We start from the raw sequence: 26,004 nt of genomic DNA, 5'->3' as shown, positions 1-26,004 counted from the left end.
GCTCCTCCACACGAAGGCGTCCAGTGCCAATCAAACCCGCCACGCTCGGGTGATTGTGTCCCACGGCGGCGCGGTCGACAAATGAGGGCACAGATGTCATCAAGCTTCGAACAGCTATGGCGCATTAACGTGTAGGTAACGAATGTATACGCCAGCATTTACGCTGTGATTGTGTGGAGACTGTAAACAGGGCGATCATCAAAGCTTCCGTCAGGCCAATCGGACCTGATTATGTGGCTTTAGAGGCGGAATCAAAGTTGTGTGGCGACCTCTCGCTCCCCGCTCAAAGTTTGTATGCAGGCCGCGGCGAGCGAGCGCGGCTAATGTCAAGGTGAGCCCGAGCCTCGAGCCATCTGCCACGCAGCTCATCGCGCCTTATGCTACAGCTCCTTCCTCTGATCTCGCAAAATGCCTGACAGGCTAACTGTGATTTGGGAGTCAGCGGAGGACGTGTTGCTTGTCAATCTCCACCCCGATAAGAGTGTCAGAAGTTAGCTCGCCATCCCTGACATCGCTTTATCATCATCGCGCGCTCGCCACGAGCCCAGTTTGTCGTTGTGTTTCTGTGACAGACGGCCCTGATGGCGTGGATTATTTGTTATTTCACATGTTGGTAGCAGATGATTGAATGAGGGCTGCCTTGTAGCTGTGTGAGTGTGTTTATGCTGTACCATGACTCAGTGCGTTGGCTCTTCTCCCCCCCAGAAGCCGAGCTCGGTGCGCATCGACCAACTGGACAGGGAGCAGTTCAACCCGGACGTCATCACCTTCCCCATCATCGTCCATTTTGGGATCCGGCCTGCTCAGCTCAGCTATGCTGGAGACCCTCAGTAAGATCACACACACACACACACACACACACACACACACACACACACACAAAAATGTCGACTACCCATCCGAGCACAGACCCCAACCCCCCCCCGGCTGCGTACCATCTCCCTCGATCCTCATTCACCGGCGCTCTCCCAGGACTCTAGAACGTTTCGTGTCGCATGTCGAGGAGGACGAGAGCAGCATGTGTCAAGGAGGAGGGGAGATGTGGGGGGGGGGTGAGAAAGCGAGTGGCGTGACATTTTCACATGCGTCGTCACGGGTCCCAGGTTTCCGCCGGGTGCCTCCGCCGTGGGGGCCGCCGCGGGTTTGCGTCTCGTGAATAGTAATGCCACACACAGACGCCACGGGGCTGCAGCGGGGAATACTGTACTGTGCTGCTGCATAATTAACCGGAGCGGCGTATCAGATCGCGAGCCGCGTTCGGAGGGATGCGTCGACGCCGCGCCAAGCACCAATCAAAAGTGGGCGCCCGGCTCGCTTTCTGTTCTAAATTTAAACCTGTGGATTTCTTCTTCAAATCAAATATGTGGCCTCCCTCGCAACAGTCAGGAGGAGGAAAGTGGCGGCGATGAAGACGCAAACAAGAGGATGATCATTAGAAAATCCATTTAGGCAGAACTAGTTTGCTTCTTCCCTCCGACTAATGTCCCCTCTCCCCCGCCGCCGCGTTTTAGCCGCCTGTCCGCTGAGCTCTTTCATCCCCTCGCACCCTGCTGCCATGTCAAACTTCTCAAAGCAACAGACAACGACAAATTTATGGATGAACTGGGACATCATTAGCTGATGCAGAAACGAGTAGTAAGAGACCAGCGGAAAGGATTTCCTGCCGCCGCTAATGATGCGTGTAGCGAGGGCAGGAGTCGGCGTTGATTGCGGCAGTGGCACAGAGAGGGAGCGGTGGACACAGCGGCGGCATACATTAACTCAGGAGACGGAAGAAGCTGTGTGTCTTCTTCCTCTCACGCTGCCCACTGGATGCGTCTGTGCTCTGGGCCGTCACTCCGGCTTCTCCAGCTCCTTCAGGGCCACTGAGGCGAGAATGATGGCATGCCAGAGGTCAGCCAATGTAAAGAAAGGAAAGCAGGAGGAGGGCGGCGGCGGAGTGGCTGAGCGAGGATATGAACCGCGTGCAGAATCAAAAATGCGTTTAACGTCTCATTGAATACGTCTTTTCTGTGAAAGACGTGCAGAAGCACCCACAGTGGCTCAGGTTTGAACTGACGCTGTCACATCTCTGCAGGCTCTCTGTCATGTGACTGCTTTACATACTGAGCTCTGATTGGCTCATTTTTTCCCTCTGTGTTGGTGCACAGTGAAGTATTTGCTGAGCGCTGTGTTCCATGAATGAAACCCTGTTGGCTTGTTGAAGTTGTATTTCAGAACCTCAAAATTAAGGTGTCGGCAGGTCGTCTCTCTCGAGCGTCAGAGGACATTTGAGCCTGTCTTCATGCTGCTGTTTGCAGAGTGTGTGTGAATGAGTGGTAAGATTAGCACGAAGGGAAAATAACCAGAGATTTTTAAAGCTCACCCTGTGCTCTCTTAAGCGCGCTGCAGTGATTATAATTATCATTTCAAGCGCAATAAAATACTGCGAGTGAGCAGAATTTAAGTTGTAGAGGAGCTGCTTCTGATTTCATCTGTCTCTGCTCTGTCTCTTTACACGTTGAACACACGTGTTCACAGTCGTGAAATCAGTCTGTGTGTCCAGTATCTCATTGCCAAACCCCGTATTGAACAGCCTCTCAATCAAATGTCTCATGGTTTCATGATGGGGCGAGCTGAGGATTTACAGGGTACAGTTTGGAGAATATTATAGATCAAAGACAAAACTGACAGAAGTTCAAGAGTGAGGGAAAAATAATTACAAATCTGTCTGCTCCTTCAGCACCACGGACAGCACCGTTAGACTGCTGATGCCTCAGAGCCGCAGATTCAGTACGATACAGGATCAATCAAATCACCCACTGCTTGTAGCCGGTGTTTTCTACTCCACCACTCTCTTTAGCTCACCTGCCAGCTTCCACATATAATCTGTCTGTATTGTAGCTCTGTCTGTAACGTCCTCTCAGAGCCGTAGTGGAGCGTTTATGTAACAGACGCGCACGCCAAAGAAATGCCGTTACTTCAGCCGACAGATGAGGCCGGCGGTGCTGCAGATGCCTGGAAAGGGCTGGAGATAGAAGAGAGGCAGAGAGAGGCGGCATATGCTAATGAAAGCCTGAGCAGGGAGTGGCGAGGGCCGCGGCAGCGCTTCCCCGAGAGCGCACAGCGGATCTGTGGAAAGGTCATCGGAGCGGATTGGGGACGAAGGGGCCTCCCAGGGTGGATAGACTCTCTCTCTCTGTCCTCTCTTCTTCCCTCTCTCGCTCTCTCTCATCCGCCCGGCCTGCTTCAGTGCGGAGGTGGTGGTGAGCTGATAATCGAGGCGGTAAAGCCGTCTCATTCCCTCGTCTCAGTCTCTAATGAAGTCCCCACTATTAAAGCTCTATAATTCTTCTATTCCACAGCGCAGCCCCTCCTCCCTCCCTCCTTCCTTCCTCCCTTCCTTCCTTGCTCTCTCTCTCTCTCTGTCCTTCTTTCTTTATGCCTCTCTGCCTTTCTCTCTGTCAATGCACCATCCCCCCCAAGCCCCCACCACCTTACCCCTCCGTCCCACCAATCATAATTGAATAACTCTGGGTAAATGAGGAGAAAGTCTCCTGAATGGGAGCAGAACGGTCACACTCGGCCCTCAGTGCATCAATCAAGAGGTCTGATTGAAAAGGGAGGGAGAGAGGGAGGGAGGGGGGAGAAAGGGTAGGTGGTTAGTATGGTGGCTACATGTCACCTTGCCGATAACACCCCGCCTCCTTTCACATGCAAATGAGATGAAAGACAATGGGGTTTTATAGAAAATGAGAATAAGGAGGTTGTGAGAGTCGTGTGTCAGGGCTGCTCAAATGTTTCATGACTGAAAGGAAAATAAGGTGAAGTGCAAACCGTCAGTCTGTGTGTGTGTGAGTGTGTGTGAGAGAAGCGCTGCTCTCAGTTCAAACAGTGGACATCTGAAAGACAGAGAATCTTCTGTGTCCACTGCCCTCACACGCCAGCAGCTAATGCAATAACGGCCGCAGGCAACTGTTAAATTATGTTTAATATCAGGCGAGCCGCAGATGAAATATTGATGTGTTGTTGCAAAGTGGGAGAGCGAGGTGCTGGTGGTGGTGGTGGTGGTGGTGGTGGTGGGGGGCGTGGACGGACTCCTGTCAGCCTGACACCTCTTTATTTACTGTCGGCAGGTACCAGAAGCTGTGGAAGAGCTACGTCAAACTACGCCACCTGCTGGCCAACAGCCCCAAGGTCAAGCAGATCGACAAGCAGAAGCTGACGCAGAGAGAGGTGGGCTGAAGGGGAACGACCACGCTTTGATACGTTTCACCTCCGCTCTCACACTCAGATTTTAACGTTCATTATGTGGATGTGCTGCCCCGCTGCTTCAATTTAAATATTCTGGAAGCTCATTTCCTGCAGATATGACTGATATGAATATGACAAAGGCGGCATTATTTCTCGGTTTTGTTGATTTTTGTCCGAAAGCGCAGCCTCACTTTCACACATTCAGTGTTTTGCCACAGCAGAGAAATGTTTGAATGCGGGGCTTTATCTCAGAAACGTATTCACCAGCACATTAGCGGCACATAGCTCAGCCTAGATGCACGTTATTTGATTCAGAAAATTCACACACAGTTGCTGCTTGTACTTAACTGTCACCTCACCTTGACCAAACAGTCAGATTGTCCAGCCTCCACAAGCGACCGTCGCCTCATCATTGTACCTTCACTGAACAGCCTGGAGAAATCAAAAAAGCTTCATTTTGCAGTTTGTATGAATGCAGCGCTGCTTCACACAGATTGAACCACCACAACTCGAGACCTTTTCGCCCAGCATGTTTCTTCACTTCTGGTTCTCATTTAGCTCAGAAATATCACCGATGTTAGCTTTCTCTCCTTTCGTCTGGACTCCGGGTATAATTACTTTGCTTTGTCTTTTATTCAACTTGATAATGCATAATTTAGATGAATTTACAGCTCAGAACAAAACCGCATGTGAAGGTCAAACCGCCGCTCGGGACGGAGAACGGAGAAGGTTTGGTGAAGTAACGGCCGCGGCGCCGCAGGGAATCACGGCGAGCAGGTAGCCGAGCACCAGTTTGAAACTTCTCCACAGTAAATGCAGCTTTCCTCTCTCTTAGGCTTGGAGTGTGCTGCAGATCCAGTCTCTTCCTTCGGTCTGTTTGATGCACTCTGAACCAATAATGAGCAAGAACCCTGAGCTCAATTAACTTGTTTCCCAGGTAGCTCGGCAAAGCTCTCCGGCTAACAGGCCCTGACAGTCCTACTGTCAGCCTGCGCCGGAGCAATTAGTGAACCCAAACACATGCACGCTCACACACTGGCTCCATCAGTCTCCACCACAAGCATTAGCCACGTCAGTGTCTCTTCACTGCAGTGGCAGTGTGGCAACGCTGCTTATTTAATGCCCGAGGGAGCACTCAAGCTTCCTGTGCGAATGGTCTTTCAGCGAGAGACTAAACGTCTGCTCCTCTCTCAGCCATTTTCTGCCATTAAGAGTCGCCCTGTCAGGTGTTCACAGCAATGCTGTGGCTCTTTTGATTCCTCTGCGCTCCCTCCGCGGAGCTCCGGGGAGACCAAAGGTGTGCTCCTCGGGTAGAACTGGCCTTCACACCAGGCTGCACGCCTCCTCGCCTGCTTCCAGATCTCACGCTGAGAGCGTGGAGGGCTGCGTGTGGGCGGAGATGGTGTGGCGTTCAGGGGACTGTCAGTGTGTGCCGCCCGGACGGATTTAGTGCGCCGAACACTTGACTTGACAGACTGATGTTATCAGTCTTCTTCATCCCTCTGTATTGAAAAAATACAGAAGGATGTTGCTTTGTTATCTCATATCTCTAATTTGAATAAGTACGCAGCCCCGAGTCGGTACTCTGGCAGTGAACTCAGCTTCCAGTCTTCTCTATCGGCTCGGCATATGTGGATTTGAGGATTTGCTCTGATTCTCCCTCGCAGATTTGGCCAAGCTCAGTAGAGCTGCATGAGGAGCATCTTTGAAAAGCTATCTTATACTCATTCCACAGATTTTCCATTGGTCTGGAGTCTGGGCTTCAGCTGGGCCACACAAGAACTTAACACTGTTTCCCTCAGTCTGTTCCAGTGCCCTGGGATTTCTGCACGAGGATCACTGTCCCGCTGCATCTTAAACTGGCCCAGTCTCAAGATGTTGGCACTTAAACCCTGTTCTTGAGCAGAATTATTGATTTATTTGGTCAGTTTTAGCAAAAAATCAACAAAAAGATCCAACAGGAAAAGACACAGAGAGTAAAATGAAGGTGACAGCGCTGAAAAATGTCCTTAAAGGTCAGAACGGTAGAGATAATAAACTGTAAAATGCTGTGTTTTTATCATTGAATGAGCAGCATGTCAGGTATTTTGCTATTTGTAGAGCCTCATCATCACCTCATCCTTAAGGAAAGATGAGGTTTTATCCCACTGAGAAATTTCCACTGTGGCACATTCCTGTTAGTTTCTGATATATCTTGTTGGCACGGCTTCGTTTTTTACATTAAATGCATTTGGCAGATGCTTTTCCTCCAAAGCAACTTTCCATAAGCACATTCAGCCTCCGTTGGAATAAGCGCGTCTTTCCCAAACAAGCTGCATTTTGGCATCAGTGTGGTCCGAGAGGAAAAATCAGGCAGGTTGCCAGAAACGTTAAGATTTGATCTTGTGGAAACATCATGTGCAGATTTTATGGGAATCTGAGGAACCTGCAGCTTTACGTTGTTCAGACGACGTGAATAAAGCGACGAGGCCGAGCTGAAGTCCCCTAAAAGAAAGCCAGGGAGCAGGCGTGCAGCAGATGTGCGCCTGTCTTCCTCAGGCAGCGAGTTCAGAGAGCGTCTTTGGCGTTCGACCTCAGCCCGATCCAAAACACAAACACTCCTCTCAGCAGACGGATGCGATGATAAAAGTCAAACGTGCTGTGACTTGTGTGTTTGACCAGCACAAAGTTGGTTTCTCTCCACCTCCCCGCCCTAATTGTTTACTTTTTGTACTTTTGTCCACTCCCTGACCCTGTAGAAATCCCTGCATAATGAAGTGTTTACATATCATTGGCACTTCGCTGTGATTGCTGCTTTCCATATACAGCGACTGGCCGTCCGCGGGAGGATCTGCCGTGTGTGTGTGTGTGTGTGTGTGTGTGTGTGTGTGTGTGTGTGTGTGTGTGTGTGTGTGTGTGTGTGTGTGTGTGTGTGTGTGTGTGTGTGTGTGTGTGTGTGTGTGTGTGTGTGTGTGTGTGTGTGTGTGTGTGTGTGTGTGTGTGTGTGTGTGTGTGTGGTTGAGCGCGCGCGTGGGCGAGCGTGTTCACTTTGATGCACAGTTCAAAGTAGGATGGCATTATTTATTCATGCCTTTGTTGTTCTTATTTCCTCTGCGAGTCAGAAATTCCTGGCGTTCCATTTTAGGCAGATCACGGCGAACTCAGACGGAGTCGATAGCGTCTCAGTTGAATGAAACACATTTGTGCGCGCTCACATTTGGGAGGTGCAGTCTGTCAATACATCTTCCATCTTGGTTGTTATGTGTAGGACCCACTTGTGTCAGACTCTCCCCCCACCCCTCCCCCCTCTGAGTTTCCAGTTATTGGCTGCAGGGCTGACATGATGCTGTGTGTGTGTGTCTGTAATGATTCCTCCTGCTGCTGATGGAGGTACCTCCAGGCTCTCGTGTGGTGGTCCTAATGGGCAGGCAGGTGCCTCGGCTCTTGGTGGCTGGGCCTGAAGCCTCAGAATCAGCCTTCCTGCGCCCAGTATTACCACCACCACCACAGCCCACAGCCCACAGCCGTGCTGACCCTTTGCAGCGCCTCAATTAGCCAGGACCAGCAGAGCTGTCACTTCCCCCGTTGCTCCTGTCCGCTGCTGTACTGTATGTGTGTCACGCCACGGAGGTTTCAGTTTATTGCATGTGCCAGCCTATCTGTCGGAGGAGCAGGAGCGAAAGCAGGGGGAGCGGGTGAGGGCGGGGTGGGGGTTTGAGGATGGGAGCTGTCCCTGAAGGCTGCGCTCCAGCGGATCAATAATTGACTGACTGGTTGTTTGGCAGGAAGCTCTTCAGAAGATCCGTCAGAAGAACACTATGCGCCGTGAGGTGACAGTGGAGCTCAGCAGCCAGGGCTTCTGGAAGACTGGCATCCGCTCCGACGTCTGTCAGGTAACACCCGTCAACCGCGTGCATGCGAGCGCTGACACGTGCGTTCATGCCGCAACACGTACGCATGGATCTAACATGTGCATGCAGGCAACACATTCACGTGCTCACGCATACGCTGCTTTACATAACGATGACACTTAACATTTGTCTAACGGTTTCTGCTTTTTCACAGCGAATCAGGATTTGTTTCATCATCAGTTCGTCTTTGAATTGATTGTTAAGTCAGAAAGTCGTTCCCACAACCCAACATAACATCATAAATGATCAGGAAAGCTCAGAGGTTCGGCTCACCTGCTGGAACCAAACTGTCGATACTGAATGTGAATCAAAGCCTCCGCAGTGTGAACAGCAGGGAGACCATGAGCAGCCCTGAAACTTATCAATATGACATTAAAGTGTAAAACTGACTGAAAGCCAGCTAAATGCTAACTGATGATTGTGTTCAATGGACATTTAGAACTTTCTGTCATTGTTCTCCTGCCTGTGATGATGGTGTCTGTTGTGATCATCCATCATAGTTTACAGACCGACTTCCTGCTTCACCTTTAACCCTCTGTTGGACTGTTGTCCTGTGCGACACGTTTGGTTTTATGACGAGGTTTGGATTATCCTGCTAAATGAACAGGGTGAATCCAGTGACTGATAGGAATGATGGCCTGGACTATGAAAAAATAAGCCCCAGTTTGTAACACAGCGCAATGAGAGTGACTCAGACCAGCGCTCACAGCACAGCCACAGCCAGAAACTTGGCTTCTGATCTTTCCACCCATTGCGTCACTTCTTCATTCAAGTGTCAGAATCTGAGTAAGGAAAGTGGAGTCCTACAGAGCCTCAGCAACCATACCCTTCATTAAGTAATGCCTCAGACCTGACATTTTATTTATATTTCGACTTCAGCGCGGCTGCAGCACACGCACCGTTATCTCCCTTCATGCACGTGTTAACAGGAAAATGAACCAGGATGGAATTATATCTCCGCATGGTCCATATGTTCTCTTGATTTCAGCGAAGTGGGACAGAATGTGCGGCTCCCAGTCGCATGCGTGCGCACAGTGTAGCATATGAAACCCTAATGAGACTTGAACCATAACTCTCAGTGTGTTAGCACCATGCTGCGCCCGCTAAAACACACAGAGCCGCATTTGTTCGTGGATTTGTCAGCGTAATGAAATGCACCAGTCTGCTTTATTTTATAGTCCTTTTATTTATTGTCTATGGCAATATTTTAGGCCTGTTACTCAGAAAATAATTGCTATCAGCGTGGCACGTCTTTTCCTCTGAACACATCCCCTATCCCTGGATGCAGCGAGGATAGCCTACAGCCGGTACCCGCGCTCACGTTTGGAGAGGCATGACAGAAAGTTCTAGCCTCGCAAACCAGACCTCTCTTACAGCAAGGTCTAGCAAAGAAAGATCCGATCCATAATTGCTGCCCAATTATATTTGCTTCAAGCTGTACTGCTACGACTAATTGGTTCATGAATAATTTCAGTTGGAACTGCGGTGGTACACTCTGCACAACGTGTGACACAGACGAGAGATAACGGCTAAACTGACCCATAGTTTCTTGATTCTAAAAGCACGCGCTCTGTTCAGAGCAAAATCAACCCCCTCATTACTGACATCGCTCGGCTACACCAAGGTTGTTTCACTTGAAAGGCTCTGTCAAGGACCGGGCTGCACGTCGGAGGCAGGAATGAGATTTATTTATTCGTCTTTTCTCGTTTGCTTTTTTCTAATTTTGTGTTTGCATGTTTTGTGCTCGTGCTTTGTCCTCCTGCCTTCTCGCGTCCCTGATCACATCCGTGCGAAGGCCATGAGTTGGTCAGGAACATTTCATGGGAAAGGCGGCTTATTTTCTCCTCTGCAACGATAAGAAAATAAGTGTGAGTGGGTCTTTATTCATGGCAACAGTGCGCTCTGTTTCCTGTATTCATTGTCACGTAGGTACTGTACCCAACCTCAGTTCCTAAAGAGTTGGGACGCCGTGGAAAACATGAATAGAGGCAGAATGCAATCATTTGCGAACACAGCGCGTTTAGTAACTTCCTTTATGCAGTCCTGTGTTCACAAAGTGGTGAACCTCGCTCCGTCCTCGCTCGTGAACCACCGAATGCCCCTCTCATACCCAATCATGGTACGATCACATGAAGCTGATGAGCTCAAATGTTAAATATATCGTGTTTGCACTGTTATCAGTTGAGTTTAGGTTGAAACAGTGTCCCAGCTTGTGTGGATGATGGTTTGAAATTGGAGTCGGGCACTCTGAGCCTTTACCCTCACGTTGACATCTCTATCACAATCACAGCGCACATCTGTATGAATGTCCTGCTCAGTTTATTATTTACGCCGTAAGAAACAAATGGACGCGATTAAACGGAAAACAAGCCAGGACAACCGTTTTCCTGACATTCCAGTTAATAAAACCAAGACACAGCGAGTTAAAGTGCAATTTAAGATTCAGGCTTGTAATATTTCAGCCAGGGGAGGAGAGAATTCAGGCCTCTGGTCCAGTTGGACGCTGGCCAAACTGCCCGAACGTCATCTGTGACAGTAAATTAGAAATTCCCCACCTTTTAATTACCTGAGTATCAACTCTAACAAGCCTCAGCCCCGCCTCTCTCCACACACATATACTCAGTCACTCCAGCAGTCATCAGGACGGGTCAGGAGCTGTAGACACGACCAGGGCCCGGCTTCGTTAATTGGCTGCTTAACAAGGCCTGGGGAGTGTGTCACCGCGGCCCCTGTGATGGCCCCAGGGCTACGTGGCAGCGCTGCTTGTAGCCGCCGGGCCTCAGGCGCACCCTCCCCAGTAGCACTAATTAAAACATGCATGGCTCCCTCCTCTCTCATGTGGTGGCACGGGGTTAATGTGTGTACACCAGCCTCGGCTACGCTTTCTCAGCTGCTCTGACTGGCCGACTTGATAAGCCTCGGCTAATGATTGTGTAGATTGGGTCTCTGGTTGTCAGACTCATTTGCTGACCGCCGACTGTTTTCTCTTTTGCCTTCACTCTGGCTTTCCATGTCAGGCTCCCTCGCCGGTGTGCGCGGTCACATCGCTCGCAGCCCGTCCGCCGAGTCCCCCTCACCCTCACTTTGTCGCGCTCGAACTTTCTTCTTTGATGATATGAGGGTCAGAGGGGGGCTGCCAGTGTTTGTCCGAATGCGAGCGTGTCAGCATGTCGAAATGGGCTTCGATTCGAGCGTCCTGTCCAAATGTGAATTTCCCTCCTCTCCGTCATTCCCTCTCACAGTGCAGCGATTGGGTTTTTGATTATTTCATCTCTCTGTTGCAGAGCACCACTTAATAAATAATGACTGGCTGATTGATTTCTCCCTCCCTGCTCCCTCTATCAACCCTCTGCCTTTCTTTCTCACAATCTCTTCATCACACTTTCTCTCAAAACCTGCTCCCCTCACTCCTCGTTCACCCGAGGCATGATCCTTATTCTCCGTCTCTTCCCTTTTTCTCCCCCTGTCCAATATTTGCCTCCTGTGCTGCCTTCTCTCTTGCCCTTTTTGCCAATTCTCTCTGTCCTCCACAGCACGCCATGATGCTGCCTGTTCTCACGCATCACATCCGATACCACCAGTGTCTGATGCACCTGGATAAGCTCATTGGATACGTCTTCAAGGAGCGCTGCCTCCTTCAGGTAAGGCACAGTCATGACAGCTGCTTGCTTACAAAGTGATGTGACCATGCCCCAACCCATGCTGTATTATTTAAAGGCTGGCATAGTCGATAACTAGCGGGGAAGGTAAGGGAACAGCTCTTTCGGGTGGGGTGCATCCCAGATAAAAACATAAACATTTTGTGCAGCCGCGAGATCCAGCGAGGCGCCGCTTGCCTCATTATTGTGCCCATTCCGCCTCTGCAGGGATAGTTCAGGTGGCAACGGGCTGAGGAGTCAGCTGAGGTAACCCTCACACCGGCCTGAGTCATATCTCTGCAGCGAGCAGCCCAGGTCTGCTGTGAGCTGCAGTGACAGCAGACAGGACAACAGCAGCCTCCTCCGTAATGCCAGCTCTCCCCTGTCAGGTCTGCAGCCTCGAGCGCCGCGCTCTCAGACTGAGCCCCACGGCTGCCTCCAGCAATATTGAAGAGCTGTCATAACCTGATACATTAGAAATCAATGTGTTGTAGCCTATTCATAGTTAAAGAGGGAAAGGGCGCATTAAGATTTGCTCAAGGCTCTGTGTGTGCGTGTGCGCAGGACCGCCTGGTGTGTTTACGCGTGGGGATTTGCACATATCGATCAAAGATTGGCCTGTTTTGTCGTTTGCGTAATGATGACCTGTCATTAGGAGCCCTGAAAAGGAAACACTGACCTGAAGAGAGGCCGGCCGGCGGCCGGCGAGCCGCTGTCCTTTCATCCAGGAGACGGCCGTCTGAGCTCCGTGTCTCCGCCTCTCGGGGAGAAGTTAATGGCTTTGTCCCTCCCGTCCTCTCATTCAAGTCCATCGTCTTCCAGAAAGACAAACAAACAGAAGAAACCCAGTTTGATCACAGTGCAGCGTGTGCTGCCTGTCTGTCTGCATTGCAGTTGTGCCCACTGAGGTGTTAATGCCATGACTTCAGTGTTTGTGTGTGGACGAAGCCAGAGCTGTCAGCAGTTCAACACTACTGGGGCTGTAATGGGCCAAGCAGGGAGCCATCATCGCCGGGCTTACAGCACCTTCCTCATCTACGGCATACGCACACACATCAGCGGCTAATGTCCCACAGCACACACACTCTCTGCCCGGATCGGTTTGGACAGAGCAGCTGCAGGAGCGCAGTGGTGCCTGTTCAAACAGCCCTATCCGAGTCAGAACTGATGTCAGGCCCGCCGCCGGCACCGGCTGCCGTTTGCCTCCAACTCTGACGGGATGATCACATTTAATGAGTTGAATGTTTTCCAGTGGCAGTCTGCTCGTTTTTGACACGAGAGAATGTGGTACACTCTTTGATTGCATTATAAATGAATTGTGCTTCGGTACAAGGTTTGTGTGCGTGGAATTAATTTATCTGCAGCTGCATGGTGTGCATGGATGAATTAAGACGTTTTCAGACCACGGCACGGGCGTTATAACGCTCTGCAGAGGCATCCGCCTTTCGACTGTTTATCCTGAGGCTTGAAATGTGTCAACATGTCATCGGCGGTGGAGGTGGCGATAGCACAGCTCAAAAGTCATGATTGAGTGAGTGATTTGGCTTTTTTCTTTTGAGAAGTTTCTACGAATGTTTTTTTTTTTTCCCATGACGCTCTGATTGCAACTGGAATCCTCAAATGCACCCAGCATGGGGGCTGCCATCATGAATCCTCTCTGGTAGGGAAGCAGTCTGATTGGTGTGGCAGGAGGTGTGATGGTGACGGCAGCTTGGCTCATCTTTATGCACAGGACCTGCTCTAGAGACTAATTTTGGAGGTAGGGTCCAGGTTCTCTCCTTTTGAGGACTGCTGGGACAGAATTTGTCCTCTGCAGAGTCAGATAATCGCATCAATGTAAGTGCATGCTGCAGACAGGAGGACTCTGTCTGCTGCTGTCTGGGTGCCGTCCAACTTAAACCAAATTCCATTGTCAGATTTAACACTTTAAAGTTTCCTTAAATATTTATCACTCCTCCAAACATTTATCAGGTAGTTTTCTTTAGACAACTCTTCACATAAAGTAGATCCACCGCACGGCACTTATTTAAAAGGAAAATCTGTCACTTGTAAAGCTCCTCCGCCGGTTATTTCCGTCTTCCAGAACAGTGGTGAGGAACACCAGGAGCGACTGCCAGGAGCTGAGTTGTCATGAAAGCGAAATTATGACTGTTGCGTTTGCTGCCTGCCAGATTAATCAGAGCACACGAGGCCAAATTGCCTCCTAAGTTAACATGGGATCGTTTGCTGACGAGCGATGTGGCATTAAAAGGATGTTTTTTAAATGGAGTCCGGCGTCGGTGCTCGCTCCACATAAAACGCACCGGGGTTACATTAAATCACTTCCAGTGAAGTTATTGGAGGACTGCGAGGGAGCAGAACAGCATCTCTGATCTGTTTTAACTGATCCAGCTCAGCTAAAAACACAAAAACAGCCAAACTGTCAGCTCGTTAGCGTGTCGCTCCCCGACAGCCGTCGTGGCAAGGCCCCCCCAGGCTGACTCATGTTTCAGAACAGCGCCACCTGGAGCCCCCCACCAACACAAATCGCTGATTTCTGAATGAAGGTTTTGTTTCGTTGTCAAATCTGTGATGCACTGATTTTCAAACTAAGGCCAAAAAATACAGTTTAAAAGATCCTGCAGCTTCCTCAATTTAACATTTATCACCAATATTATTCGTCAGATGTGACTTTTGAAGAGAAACGGGTGAAATCCAGTGCCAGCGCTGCTTTGTAGAGAGGAGCAGAGGGCGAAGAGGGCAGTCGTTTGGGTTTGGGACAGCTGAGTCAGACGTGCAGAGTGAGAATTTTTGTTCTGGCTATGAAGAGTAATGAGCTGCTCTCCCATTAAAGGGATGAGACTTTATTTCCCTTTTTTCATATTTTCCTTAGAAGAGATGAAAGCAGCGGATCATCTGGGAGAGCAGAGAGTTTGGTGGGCCTGTGCTTGTTTCCAGCTCATTCTCTGTAATGTTTTAATGAAAGCGAATCAAAAGTGCAAGTGGAGCATATGTATGATAACCATAGTGGACCGAGTGCAGCCGTGACAGCAGCGTACCTGTAACTGCGGCGCAGGACGGCGATGATCCCGGCGCGAGGCGGCTGACAAAGGCCCAGCCCGGGGGCAGGAGCCTCTGCATTCTGCACCTCCCCCCGCCCGGCTCCAGCGAAGCCACGGCCCTTTGAAGCTCCTCTTCTGAGAGCCTCCCCGTTAAACATTTAACATTTTAAACGTGGGAGGGGGCGGGGATGGAGAGACGTGCGTTCATGGTCGCCACATGCTCCCGCATCCCCACATCCAGCAGACCCTCATAATCCTACCCACCCCCTGTTGCTTCATCCCCATTCCTCACTTTTGACCCATGCTGACAGAATGAGAGGCATCACAGAGGATCTCAATAATTCAACTGTACAAGTCCTCGGCCCCGGCTCTGATGTCGCATGCTTTTGTTTGTGCGCCCCCGCGAACGCGGCTGTGGTGCTGTGTGCAGAGTAGCGGGGTATTTTATTTGTTTTGTTATTCACGGCGATGCATGCCCAACCGTGTGATTGAGGCGTCCATCTGTTTCAAGTAGGGCTGGCCTGAATACCATTTCACAGGCTTAGAATATTTGCTCGCATTACTAAACTAATATTTGAATATTCCTCGTTAAACAGGAAGGATACGAGTGTTGCGTATTATTTAATAATGCGAGGCGTGACCTGTGTGTCGGTGGCACAGTGAGCTGAACCAACCCGACGGTGAATAAGGTTTTGGCTGAAATGAAGACCAGAACCTGAAGTTTAAACTGGATCATAGCTTGATGCAGAGGATTAACAGCTGAAGATGTGTTGAAAAGTTGGGAATCACCTGTTATGTTGGTGTTTTTCTTAACATAGAAAGTATAATTCAATTCATTCGTTCTGGCCCCACAAGATGAATAATTAAATGTTTGATCTTCCATTTAGTTCCCTCAGCGTTGCCTGACAGAGGAGAACCCTGCTGTAAGCATTTTATTTTCCAAAAATCCAATATAGAAATTTGTTTTCCAGTCCAGAACAGCGAAAGTGACCTGAGATCATTACTGAAGCACAGTGGAGCTCTAAATATTTTGGGATCCTGTTTGTCTTTGGGCCCTCTGCAGTTACTCAGTGGTTCGATTCAGCAGGTTTAAACTGTGATTTGTCGGTCTGCAGTCTGTTCAGCTGATATTCTGTGATCCAGTTCTACAAGCGCTGACCCTCGAGCAACCTCTGTTCTGCAGCTCTAACTTTGATAAAGCAACACACCCGTTCTTTCCAGTGTGTTACAGGGATTATTGGGAACTTGACACTGAAACCTGTTCATATTAAATCTGCACAGTTTGATGCAAAGCTTCCAGTTTCTTTACCAACGACTGCTGATTTCTAACCGTTGCTCAGAGGGATCTTTACCCCATCAGTCCTTTCTCTTGTCAGCCTGGTTGAACCATTGTGCAGCGTTTTGTTCCCTGTGTACAAAACCTTTCACACAGAATAACTTCCACTTATAAAGAGGACTTTCTGTAGCTTACAAGCATTAAAGCGCCTTCAGAAATATAGAGGAGTCCTCTCAGCCATTTGACTGTGCTAAATCAAGCTTCTGTGTCGAGCTTTTGAACAGTGGTGCACCCGTGGCAAAGGTTTTGATTTACCGTTCAGCGTAAGTAGCACCTTGACTCAGCGCTGAGGCCGCGGCGGTCACGGCGAGCAGGAAGTTTGCAGTAGACGTCAACAATCTTCGCTGCCGTCAGAAATGTGTAGGAGGGAACGCAAACTGCGGTTCTCACGCAGTATCTCAAAGCTAGCTTCAGAGCTAAGGCTCTACAATAACCCCTGAACTCACCTGTTAACCTCGTGTAACACCCTGTCCAATGTGATTATTGAATAGCAAACATCTCCAAATGTCTTTTTTTGAGCGGTAGCCTGGCTAGCTAACCACCACATGCTCAGAGACAAAATCTTTAAACCATAGCCTCACTGATGGAGCACTCTAGCAGCCATAACGGCAAGTTATATCCTCATCCTGATCTATTTCTTCGAACTCAGCTGCCACACAAGCTAAAGAGAAGAGTTAGCTGCTGTCCAAACGTAGGTTTTGGAAGGGGGGTTAGGGTTAGCAAAAATGGCTAATTGTTAAAATATAGTTTCCTCCACATAAAGATCCAAAAAGGAGCATTGCTGCAGACTGTGATCCCAGTGCTGATGTGCTTTCAGGCTAATGCAAAGCTAATTTCACACAGCACTTTTTATTATTATTATTATGTCATTTAAATTAATAGTGAATAGTCCAGCTTTTGGAGTGGTCCCAGTCTGCTCCCGCTGTTATTTCCCCCCTGGATCCTGACTTACCTGTGTACTACATTAAACACTGTAGTCCACAGTAATGACACTGAGTGCCGTTTGCCAAGCAGGCACTTTGCCCATCAGCTCGCCTGCATGCGGGTGCAGCAGCACTCTTTCCAGTCAAGTCTGCGGCTCTCCGCTGAGCGATGATGTTTATTCCCGTTTAGCCAAAGGCAGTTGAGCAGCAGCTGAGGCAGTGATCACTAAATCCAAATCCCTCCGATACTTTACGCAGTCATTATGCTGACAGGAACAGTTGCAGACGTCAATCCTCTCCACAGATTCAGCTTAAAAGCCGATGCTGTTGTTGGATGTTGTCCGTAACTGTGAAGGACCTGCAGTGTTTACAGAATAACTGATGTATTTTGCTTGATGCGTTTCCTTCAGTGCAAGCAGCTGTGTAGTTCAGGCTGTGTAGTCGGCAGTCATTGACTTGTGTCTGACATCGCACAATGGGGGAGTTGAAATTGGAAGTCGACGTGTTGGCTGTTGTTGTTTTTATTTATATTTTTTATCAAACTGTCAACGCGGCGCTGAGAGTTGCTAGATTTTTGCTTGTGTCATGTCAAATAAGTAGCTTGTTTTCCCCCACCAAAAAACGCTGTTCCTCTTAACCACAGACAAAAAAAAAAATACAATTGCTGTTGAATTTGTCATCTCTGTGTTCAAGGCTACGAAGCTGAAGGCCTCTCGAGCAACTATAAATATTGAAACCTCTCCGTTAACATTTTACATATATATCTCATTGGAGCTTGAAATTGATTTGAAGTTGGCTGAAAGGAGACAAGCATTTTGAAAAGCAAGCCCAGGGTGAGAGGAGGTTTTTTTCTTTGGGGGGGGGGGCTGAGATTAACATTCTCCTAATGGAAGATTGATAAAGGCTGGACGTGTCCGACTGAGCCCTGTCTCTCTCTTCCCTCGGCGAGTTGGAGACGTTCAGTCTTTCCAGGCGCAGCGGTTTTCCTCGCGCTTCCTTCGGCTGACTTTACCTTAAATTCCCACGTTTGCCTCTTTACAGGTCAGAAAGTTTAAGTCATTAATTTTCATACAAACAGCTCCACGGTGACCAAGAGGCGGGGGGGGGGGGGGACCCTCGCTCCCTCTGTTGCCTAAATACAGCCACCGCTCCTCCTTTCCTCCCAGCGATTGCTGATCCAACATTATTAGAGTGATTTGCGTTGACCGCTGTTGTAATTAGCCATTAGCCCACAGAGGGAATGCAGTGGATGAGGCTCTGCGGAGGCTTTTCGCAGGGACGTGCACTTGATGCCGAAAAGCTGTCACTTTGTTGCTCGCTGTGTCCACGATTGGCCCTGTGTGACCAGGGACGAAGCCCCAGAAGCTGAACTCACGAGCTGTATCAGGCAATAAAAGCCTCCGTGGTGCTGAAGATAAGACAATAACGGCGTCTCACTGCATATTCCTGATGATTCACTGCTCTGAGGCTGATGTGAGTGGATGAGATGTGCAGAGGTGGAGTGAGACGCCACAAAGGCTGCATGTGGTACGGCCATGTTGTCATGTAGAGTCATGTATATCCTCATCCTGATCTATTTCTTCGAACTCAGCTGCCACACAAGCTAAAGAGAAGAGTTAGCTGCTGTCCAAACGTAGGTTTTGGAAACTTCGGGCCTCCTCATCCACCGTCAGAAACGTGCGAGCGGTGTCCGAAGCTAATCCGCCATTGGACGAGCCCTTCTGAAGAAAAACGCTGGCGACTTCAGATGCTGTCTTGCTCATGTTATTACAATGCATTTGCATTTTACAGAATTGGCAAGCGGCCGTGTCTTTACCCACCGTTTGGCCATCTGCGGTGCAGAATCCAAAGCTTTCGCACGCTGCGGCTCAGCTGGTCTGCTTTTCAGCTCGGCTTTTCCTCCATTTTGCTAAACGCAGAGGAAGACAGAAGCCGAGTAAACCGACGGGGCACGCGATAGGTCGCGGTGAACTTCTCAAACGCCCCCCGGTGGTGTGCTCAGAATCCCTTTGAGATCCCATACATCACTGCAGATTGAATGTGAAACTTTTCCTCTCCTTCCCCCTTTGCAGAAAGATTAAAAAGCGACAGCCCTGCTGTGAGTGTTTCTCCTTTAACTTTTTTTTCCACGAGTTAGGAAGTCGACCATGCAGCTTTGTTTGAAAGTCAGCTGACATTACAAGAAAATCTCATTCCTCACTCCTCGTATTGATGCTATTGACAGCCAGTGCTTGTTTACCGCGGTGTGTGAGTGGATGCTGTGCACAGGCTGGAGCAGTGCTGCAGGCTCGGCCACAGTAGTTCATGAAGTGTTACCCAGGAGCAGAGACTTCTCTGGGGCAGGAAGTCCAGTAAATTAAGCTTCCTCCACAAGTGAATTTCCAAGAAAGGTTCCTAAAAGTGACACAGTGGTTGAAAAGTGTGAGATTGTTCCCTTATTCTGTCCTCCAGCTCGCCATGACTCACCCCAGTCACCACCTCAACTTCGGCATGAATCCCGATCACGCCCGCAACTCCCTGTCCAACTGCGGCATCCGCCAGCCGAAGTACGGCGACCGGAAGGTCCACCACATGTACATGAGGAAGAAGGGTGAGTGCGTCCTCTCCTCTCGCCTCTCCGTTTCCTGTCTTACTGTCAAATGACCGCTCTGTCTGCCGCGCTCCCTCACCTCTCCACCCCGGGGATTTGTTTTCAGGAATCAACACATTGATTAACATCATGTCTCGTCTGGGGCAGGACGACCCCTCCCCCTCAAGGTAGGCTGCCCGCGGGCTCATATCTGCTCATGCTATCGCTGACCACGGGAGCAATCAGAGGGACGATCCTTGTGATTAATATACCCGGCAGGCCTGCTGACAAGAAAATTAACTTTAACTGTGAAAGGAAGGGATGTCTCAGGGGAAATGAAATGAGCTAATTTTAAGGGCAACGACTGCTTATTATTGAATGTGAGCTGCTGTTAGTCTCAGAGCGCCGATCAGGTGAGCAGCTGTGTGAGAGCGTCCCTCTCCTCCGACTGTCGTCACATGTCCGCCTTTCTCCCCTCCTCCCCCCTCCCCCCGTCCCCTCCCCGCCCGCAGGATCAATCACAACGAGAGACTGGAGTTCCTGGGCGATGCTGTTGTTGAGTTCCTCACCAGGTGAGAAGGCGCTCGCACATCTTTGATAGACACAACCGCTAATTGAACCCGACTACAACACCCCCCCCACCTCGTTCCTATCTCACCCTCTCACTCCATTTCTCCCCTCATTGTCTACATCTATCCCCGCCTGTCACCACCGCACTCCTCTCCGTACTTTCCACTCATTCAAGACAGTGATTTACTGGTAATTGGTAATTTCTCACCCCCCTTCCCTTTTTTTAACGGCCTGAAATTCTCCATGACAACTTGCAATTAGCTGTCTGGAATTGCTGTCTGGAATGCTGACTGTGTTATTGACTCCCAGGTGAGTGCCGACGTTGCAGCCCGGCACTTACCTAAGCACAGTACTAATTATATGTAGCTATTATTAATCTCGCGCACTGCCCGAGCAAGGAAGTGCCCACCTACGTGCCTGCTGGACCTCTACATCCTCCTCTGAGTGGATATTACTTAGAGAAAATACAGGAAAAAGACTCGCTCTCTCTAATACTCACATCGGTTGCAAAAAGGCAGAATAGATTTTTTTCTGACTTCCATTCGCCCAGCAGCATAAGTTCTACCACCGAAATCTAATTCGTAACCCTCGATGCTAACACTTCCACAACAGTGAGCATTCAGGAGCGGGATTAAACCTTAATGGGAACTGACACTGGGTTACACAGGACACTGCTTCGGCTCCTTATGCAGCAAGAGCAGTGTTACAAAGACGGTGGTTAGCCTCTGTTTCTCTGGATTCTCTGGGCATGTTTAGCCACTTCCCCTCCTCCCCCCCCCCCCCTCCTCTGCCTTCCTTCTTTGATTGTTAGCGTCTGACGAGACATGCTTGGCCTAACGCTCCGGCCCCCTGAATTATTTATCAGCCTCTTGTCCAGTTAAATGGGTACAGCAGATCCAGCCAGCTGCCTCGCGCACCTCCAGTGCTCGCTGCCCTCGGAGGCTATCTGTGCCTCTGCTGTCCAGCCAGCAGAATATTTTGCACATTTGAATAGGCCTAACACGGGGAGTTACTGTCGAACAGAGGGGGGTCACGGACTCCTTTTTTTTTAAGAGCGGTCAGCAGATGATGTAAAGAAAATAAGTCCACTTGCAATAATTGCGATCCTTCTTCTGGCAAAGTGAATATTTCATTAGAGGGAGTTCCTAAAGTCCAGGTAAGTTTTTAAAGTTCCTCTCCAGGCATTGATTAAACCCTTAAAAACTCACCTCTGTGCATCAAAGTTACATACATACAGGTTCATGCCTTAAAATAGCGCAGATGAAACTCCGCACCTCCTCCTTCATTTGGCATTCACTGATCAATGAATATGCAAATAGTCTCTGCCTCCACCCACCTGTGCGCCGCTCGCCTGCAGCTCGATCGTACCTGCTCGCCTTCGACGCCGCACGTCAAACACACAAACGATGCTTTGTGGCAGAAAGCCCTGAAGGAAAACTTCTCCCACGGGCCAAACGCACTTCAGTCACCAAACCTCATCCCGCTAACGCTACGCTAGCATCTCACGAGGACGACCTCTAACACGACGCGCTTTCATCGCTAGCAACCCCGAAGTCGTGTGAAGTTTTCTGTCAGCCGTCATCGAATCCAGCAGCTTAACTATCCGACAAACTGCTTTCAGGAACGTTTGCAGCAGCTTTTCTTTATCAACATCCTCGAGTCGTATAAAATGTGCCGTCAGCATTTTGGCGGGCTAACGCTGGCTAACATTATGTAGCATGTTGGCTCGCGATTGCTGTGCTTCCATGATAAATGGATGGAACAGCGTCAGGCTTGCTTGTGTGCAAAAAAAAAAAAAAGGCCAGTGCAGGCTGTAGTTTGGATTTTGGATTTTCAGATCCTTTTGAAGGCTCACCATTTCTTAGCTTGCTAAAATACTCATACGTAGTTGCACGCTAACGGTATCGGTTCATTGGGTACGTGACGTACGAGATGCTGGCCAGCTGTGGCTTTGACTGCTTGTTTCGCTCATGATTTGTCTTGTGATACATAAAAGAGATCACATTGGTGTGTGACTCTCATCGGAGGGGGTCTTTAAATTAGTAATGTCTTTTTTTATTTTAGCCATAAAGTTTAAGAATCCCTGCTGCAGAACACGTGAGGACGAGCACATGAGAAATGGGTTACAGATGAGCTCTGAGTTACTGGAACGAGCCTCAGTTTTTATGTGCCGCTCGGTCACCGGGGTCGAGAGTTCACTGCATCGCTTTGAAGCCTTTTTTTGTGCGAGAATCAGCTTTATCTTATGTCAGTCTGCTTCTGATTAATAAAGCGAGGTTCAAACATGATGTTTTCTGTACCTGAGGAGCACCGTGGAGCTCAGCTCGCTCGGCTCCGTGACTGACACTTTTGCCAGCGATCCAAATGTCTCCGGTCTAATTATTTTTCATTACGCTAAGTGGTTTTTATTAATTCCAAGTGCTTTGTTTTCACACTAGGATCACAATACCCTAACAAATAGACCTCTCGTGAATTTGGAAAACAGAACGCCACCTGCTTTCCCTCCCTTTGCATTGATTAGAAATGACTGAATTAAATGGGCTGTTTTAATTCAAATGAAATCAAATGATACGCTGTGGTTAGAGAGACGCTGGACCGTAATGAAAATGGAACCTGCTCGCCCGGAACCCAGCTGTGGAACCACTGAAGCGTCTGCGGCCATTTCTGGTTTCCAGCACAGACCTGGAAAGGCTGGAAATGTCTAAAAAATTAATTAGGTACTCTTGAGAAATGTGGTAAATGCAGGACGAGGCAGCATGAAACAGATATCTAACAATTTTCATCTGTCGTCGGGTTCTTTCTGTGCATTTGGTTTTCAGTTTTCTGTCATGTTTTCCAGCTCTAAATCTGCTCTCATTCCTCCGCCCACAGCGTCCACCTGTACTACCTTTTCCCCAGCTTGGAGGAGGGCGGCCTGGCCACCTACAGAACAGCCATCGTGCAGAACCAGCACTTAGCCATGCTCGCCAAGGTAAGCTCGCCTCCTCCGGCTCATAACGGCTCGCCTGTCTGCAGGTCAGGCCGGTGAAAGGTCTGCGAAGTGACAGCAGAACATGTTTGAGACAGTGTTATTGTTTTCTGTCTTGCCATTATGACTTTGCTTCTTTCTAAGGGGGCGCTGGGGAAAAGAGTAATTTTGTCTTTCTGCCATCCCCTACTCTTTTTTTTTGCCCCCTCAGGTTTGTAATTGGAGTTAAAAGGTTGTTGTGTTGGAGGACTAGACTGGTGCGGCTGGGGTCCCTGCGGGCCCCTAGAGGTCTTCCTGAAACACTCTCCAGTTCCTGTTATCGCTAGCTCCCCTTGCTTCCCTCCTTCCCTCTCTCTGGCAGCGTCGTACAGCCAAGCCTCACTCACTGGCACGTTTGTAAGGAACACAACAATAATCGTCCCGTGATGTGGAGAAAGCAATTAAAAACTTCAATCTTTCATGTCGCTCCCCGCTGAATACAAAGATGCAGCCGCCTGAATCTGCATTAGTGCTGTGTAGCAGTTTGGCTTGTTTCAATTTGCCGCTCGCGGTAAAGTGAGTGTGATACAGTGTTCGACGTTGCCAAGTTGTTTACCAGGCTCCTCTAAAGCCGTCTGCTCAAGAACACTCGCAATTATCTTTCAAAAAATATCTCCAGCGAGCAACGGCACAATCCGCCACTTCACTCGAAGGCTTAAAAGTCAGAACGGTTTCCCTCTGAGTTGGAGTATTTATGAATCGTGATTTAATTTGTGTGTGCGATCACGGGGGGTGGGATACCACCAACGGTTAGCAGCCGTAATTAAATAGCACCCTGACTGTTTTTTGCCCGGTGTTTCTGTGCTGCTCTGCCAGGGAAGTCAAGTTGGGCTACTTTGGACTTGGCTCGGAGAAACAGTTGCAGAAAAGTTTTGCTGACCGACACTCGCTCGCATTTATTCACACCGAACGCGAACTCAGCATTTCCTGCTCGTCATTTGATTGTCGCGCTTCCTCTCACACGCTTTCATCAAACCGAAGTTGACCAGCACAGCCGGCGCCACTGGAAGCTCTCTGCCTTCTTTAAGAGGAGCTTGGTTGTAGTTGTTGGGTCAATTACTGCAGTTATTTGGAGTTTTTCCGAGTAAAGCGTATTTATGCTGCTCAGTTGTGACAAACTGTCTCAAAGGGCTTTGTAGACCCACATCAGCAGCAGCTGCTGCCGGACCAGCCCATCCTCAACGACGCCGAAACTCCCAGCGTATTAAAAATGGGCAAACTCGTGTAAAAGGCAGACGTTATGAAAAGAGAGAAGATAGATACAACACTTTATTAATCCCGCTGGGAAATTACAGCGTTAGAGCTGCTAAGTCACATAAATCACAAAACAAATGACGCGAGTACAGTCGAGGAGGTGCTGTAGGAAGAAAACACGGTTCAATAAAAGTAAACAACTGGAATAAAATAAAGACCCAAACTAAGTTCTCTGTGCTCCGCTCCAGCTCCCCTCTGAGGATCAATAACAGTGCATCATATCACACATTGACACTGCTTCAAAGTCCACAGATTCACCATTAATTAGTTGTTTATGAGCTCTTTTTTAGTCATTACAAAGCACTTATTAATGCCCAAAGCTGCAGCTGATTATTGCTTATTGATAGTAAGTATGGATTGTGCATGAATTATGATCCTAATAACCCAAACCCCTACAGTAAGGATTTAATTAGTCCTTTCTAATTGAATAATAGAACATCTATGCTCCTAATTTGCATGCTAATATATGTATAATACGTGTTCTTTAATATCAAGTGTGACCATCTTATCTGCAGTGCATCAGCTGTACACCGTCGGGTAGATCTTGTATAGTTTAATGTGCAGTGAAGTGTGTGCATTCAGTGTATTTGTACATAATACAGACACACACAGGTGCAGGTGTGTCATAATAACACAGGGACCGCACAGATAAATGGGACATTGTTATTAGAATAATACATGTTTATAAGGTCAGGAACGGCCTCCAGTGGAGTAAATTCAATATTGGTTCTTTTCAATGTCACTGAGGTGGACAATGAGGCTTAAAGTCTACTTCTGTTACACGCTAGTGTATGTCATTAGAAAAAGTGGTTTACCAGTGAAAGAACTCACTACTTTTCAGACAGAATGAAGGTCAAAACTGGACTATTTCACAATTTATCAGGGGATTATCTGCCCTGTGCTGAGTGTGTGTGTGTGTGTGTAACGTCGTGCATGTGTGTGGACGTTTCCCTCCTGTGTCGGCTTAGTGCATCATGCCACAGCTGGACAACACATGGGCACATCTGTCAGTGCCATGAAGTAGAACCTTTTCCAGCAAGGACAGGCAATCTTTTTCATTTCCCTGGAGTTTTTTTGGCCCCTTTTTTCCCCCTCGTTCTCCCCGCGGAGAGCCTATGAAAATGTGCAATACCAAAAAATGCTATTACTTTTTCAAGAGGCTATTACCGAGGAGTCGGTGGCGGCGCTGATGTGAGTGTGTTTGTCTTCTGCAGAAACTGGAGCTGGATCGCTTCATGCTCTACGCTCACGGGCCAGATCTGTGCCGGGAGTCGGACCTGCGGCACGCCATGGCCAACTGCTTCGAGGCTCTGATCGGTGAGGTTCCCGCGCGATGGAAGCCGGGCTGATGATGGTGCAGGAGATCAAAAAAAAGAGAAAATCTGTCCCTGAAAAGACAGATTTATATGTCTGAATGCTGCTATTAGAAACACAGGAGATAGTTTGGAGTTTAATACTGTACCGCTCCTACTTTAAGGATTTTTATCAGTTTGTGCATAAACGTCTTTAATTCACCTCGTGCGCCTTCCACTCTGAAGTCGAG

The 26,004-nt window shown here is 48.9% G+C and overlaps 1 protein-coding gene across 1 annotated transcript in view; it reads left to right on the top strand.

The window, feature by feature from the left end:
- drosha (drosha ribonuclease III) overlaps positions 1 to 26,004 on the top strand; it is a 79,202-nt gene that overhangs the window by 13,347 nt on the left and 39,851 nt on the right. Inside the window, exons 14-22 of the mRNA XM_070986405.1 lie at positions 706 to 830; positions 4,116 to 4,215; positions 7,998 to 8,105; positions 11,657 to 11,764; positions 19,513 to 19,651; positions 19,758 to 19,818; positions 20,143 to 20,202; positions 23,072 to 23,171; positions 25,676 to 25,778. Of these exons, the coding sequence (XP_070842506.1) occupies positions 706 to 830; positions 4,116 to 4,215; positions 7,998 to 8,105; positions 11,657 to 11,764; positions 19,513 to 19,651; positions 19,758 to 19,818; positions 20,143 to 20,202; positions 23,072 to 23,171; positions 25,676 to 25,778 (904 nt within the window). The remainder of the gene's footprint in view (positions 1 to 705; positions 831 to 4,115; positions 4,216 to 7,997; positions 8,106 to 11,656; positions 11,765 to 19,512; positions 19,652 to 19,757; positions 19,819 to 20,142; positions 20,203 to 23,071; positions 23,172 to 25,675; positions 25,779 to 26,004) is intronic.

The sequence above is a fragment of the Chaetodon trifascialis genome, chromosome 18 (genome assembly GCF_039877785.1).
Source record: "Chaetodon trifascialis isolate fChaTrf1 chromosome 18, fChaTrf1.hap1, whole genome shotgun sequence".
Lineage (NCBI taxonomy): Eukaryota > Metazoa > Chordata > Actinopteri > Chaetodontiformes > Chaetodontidae > Chaetodon > Chaetodon trifascialis.
This window is presented reverse-complemented; position numbering and strand designations above follow the sequence as displayed.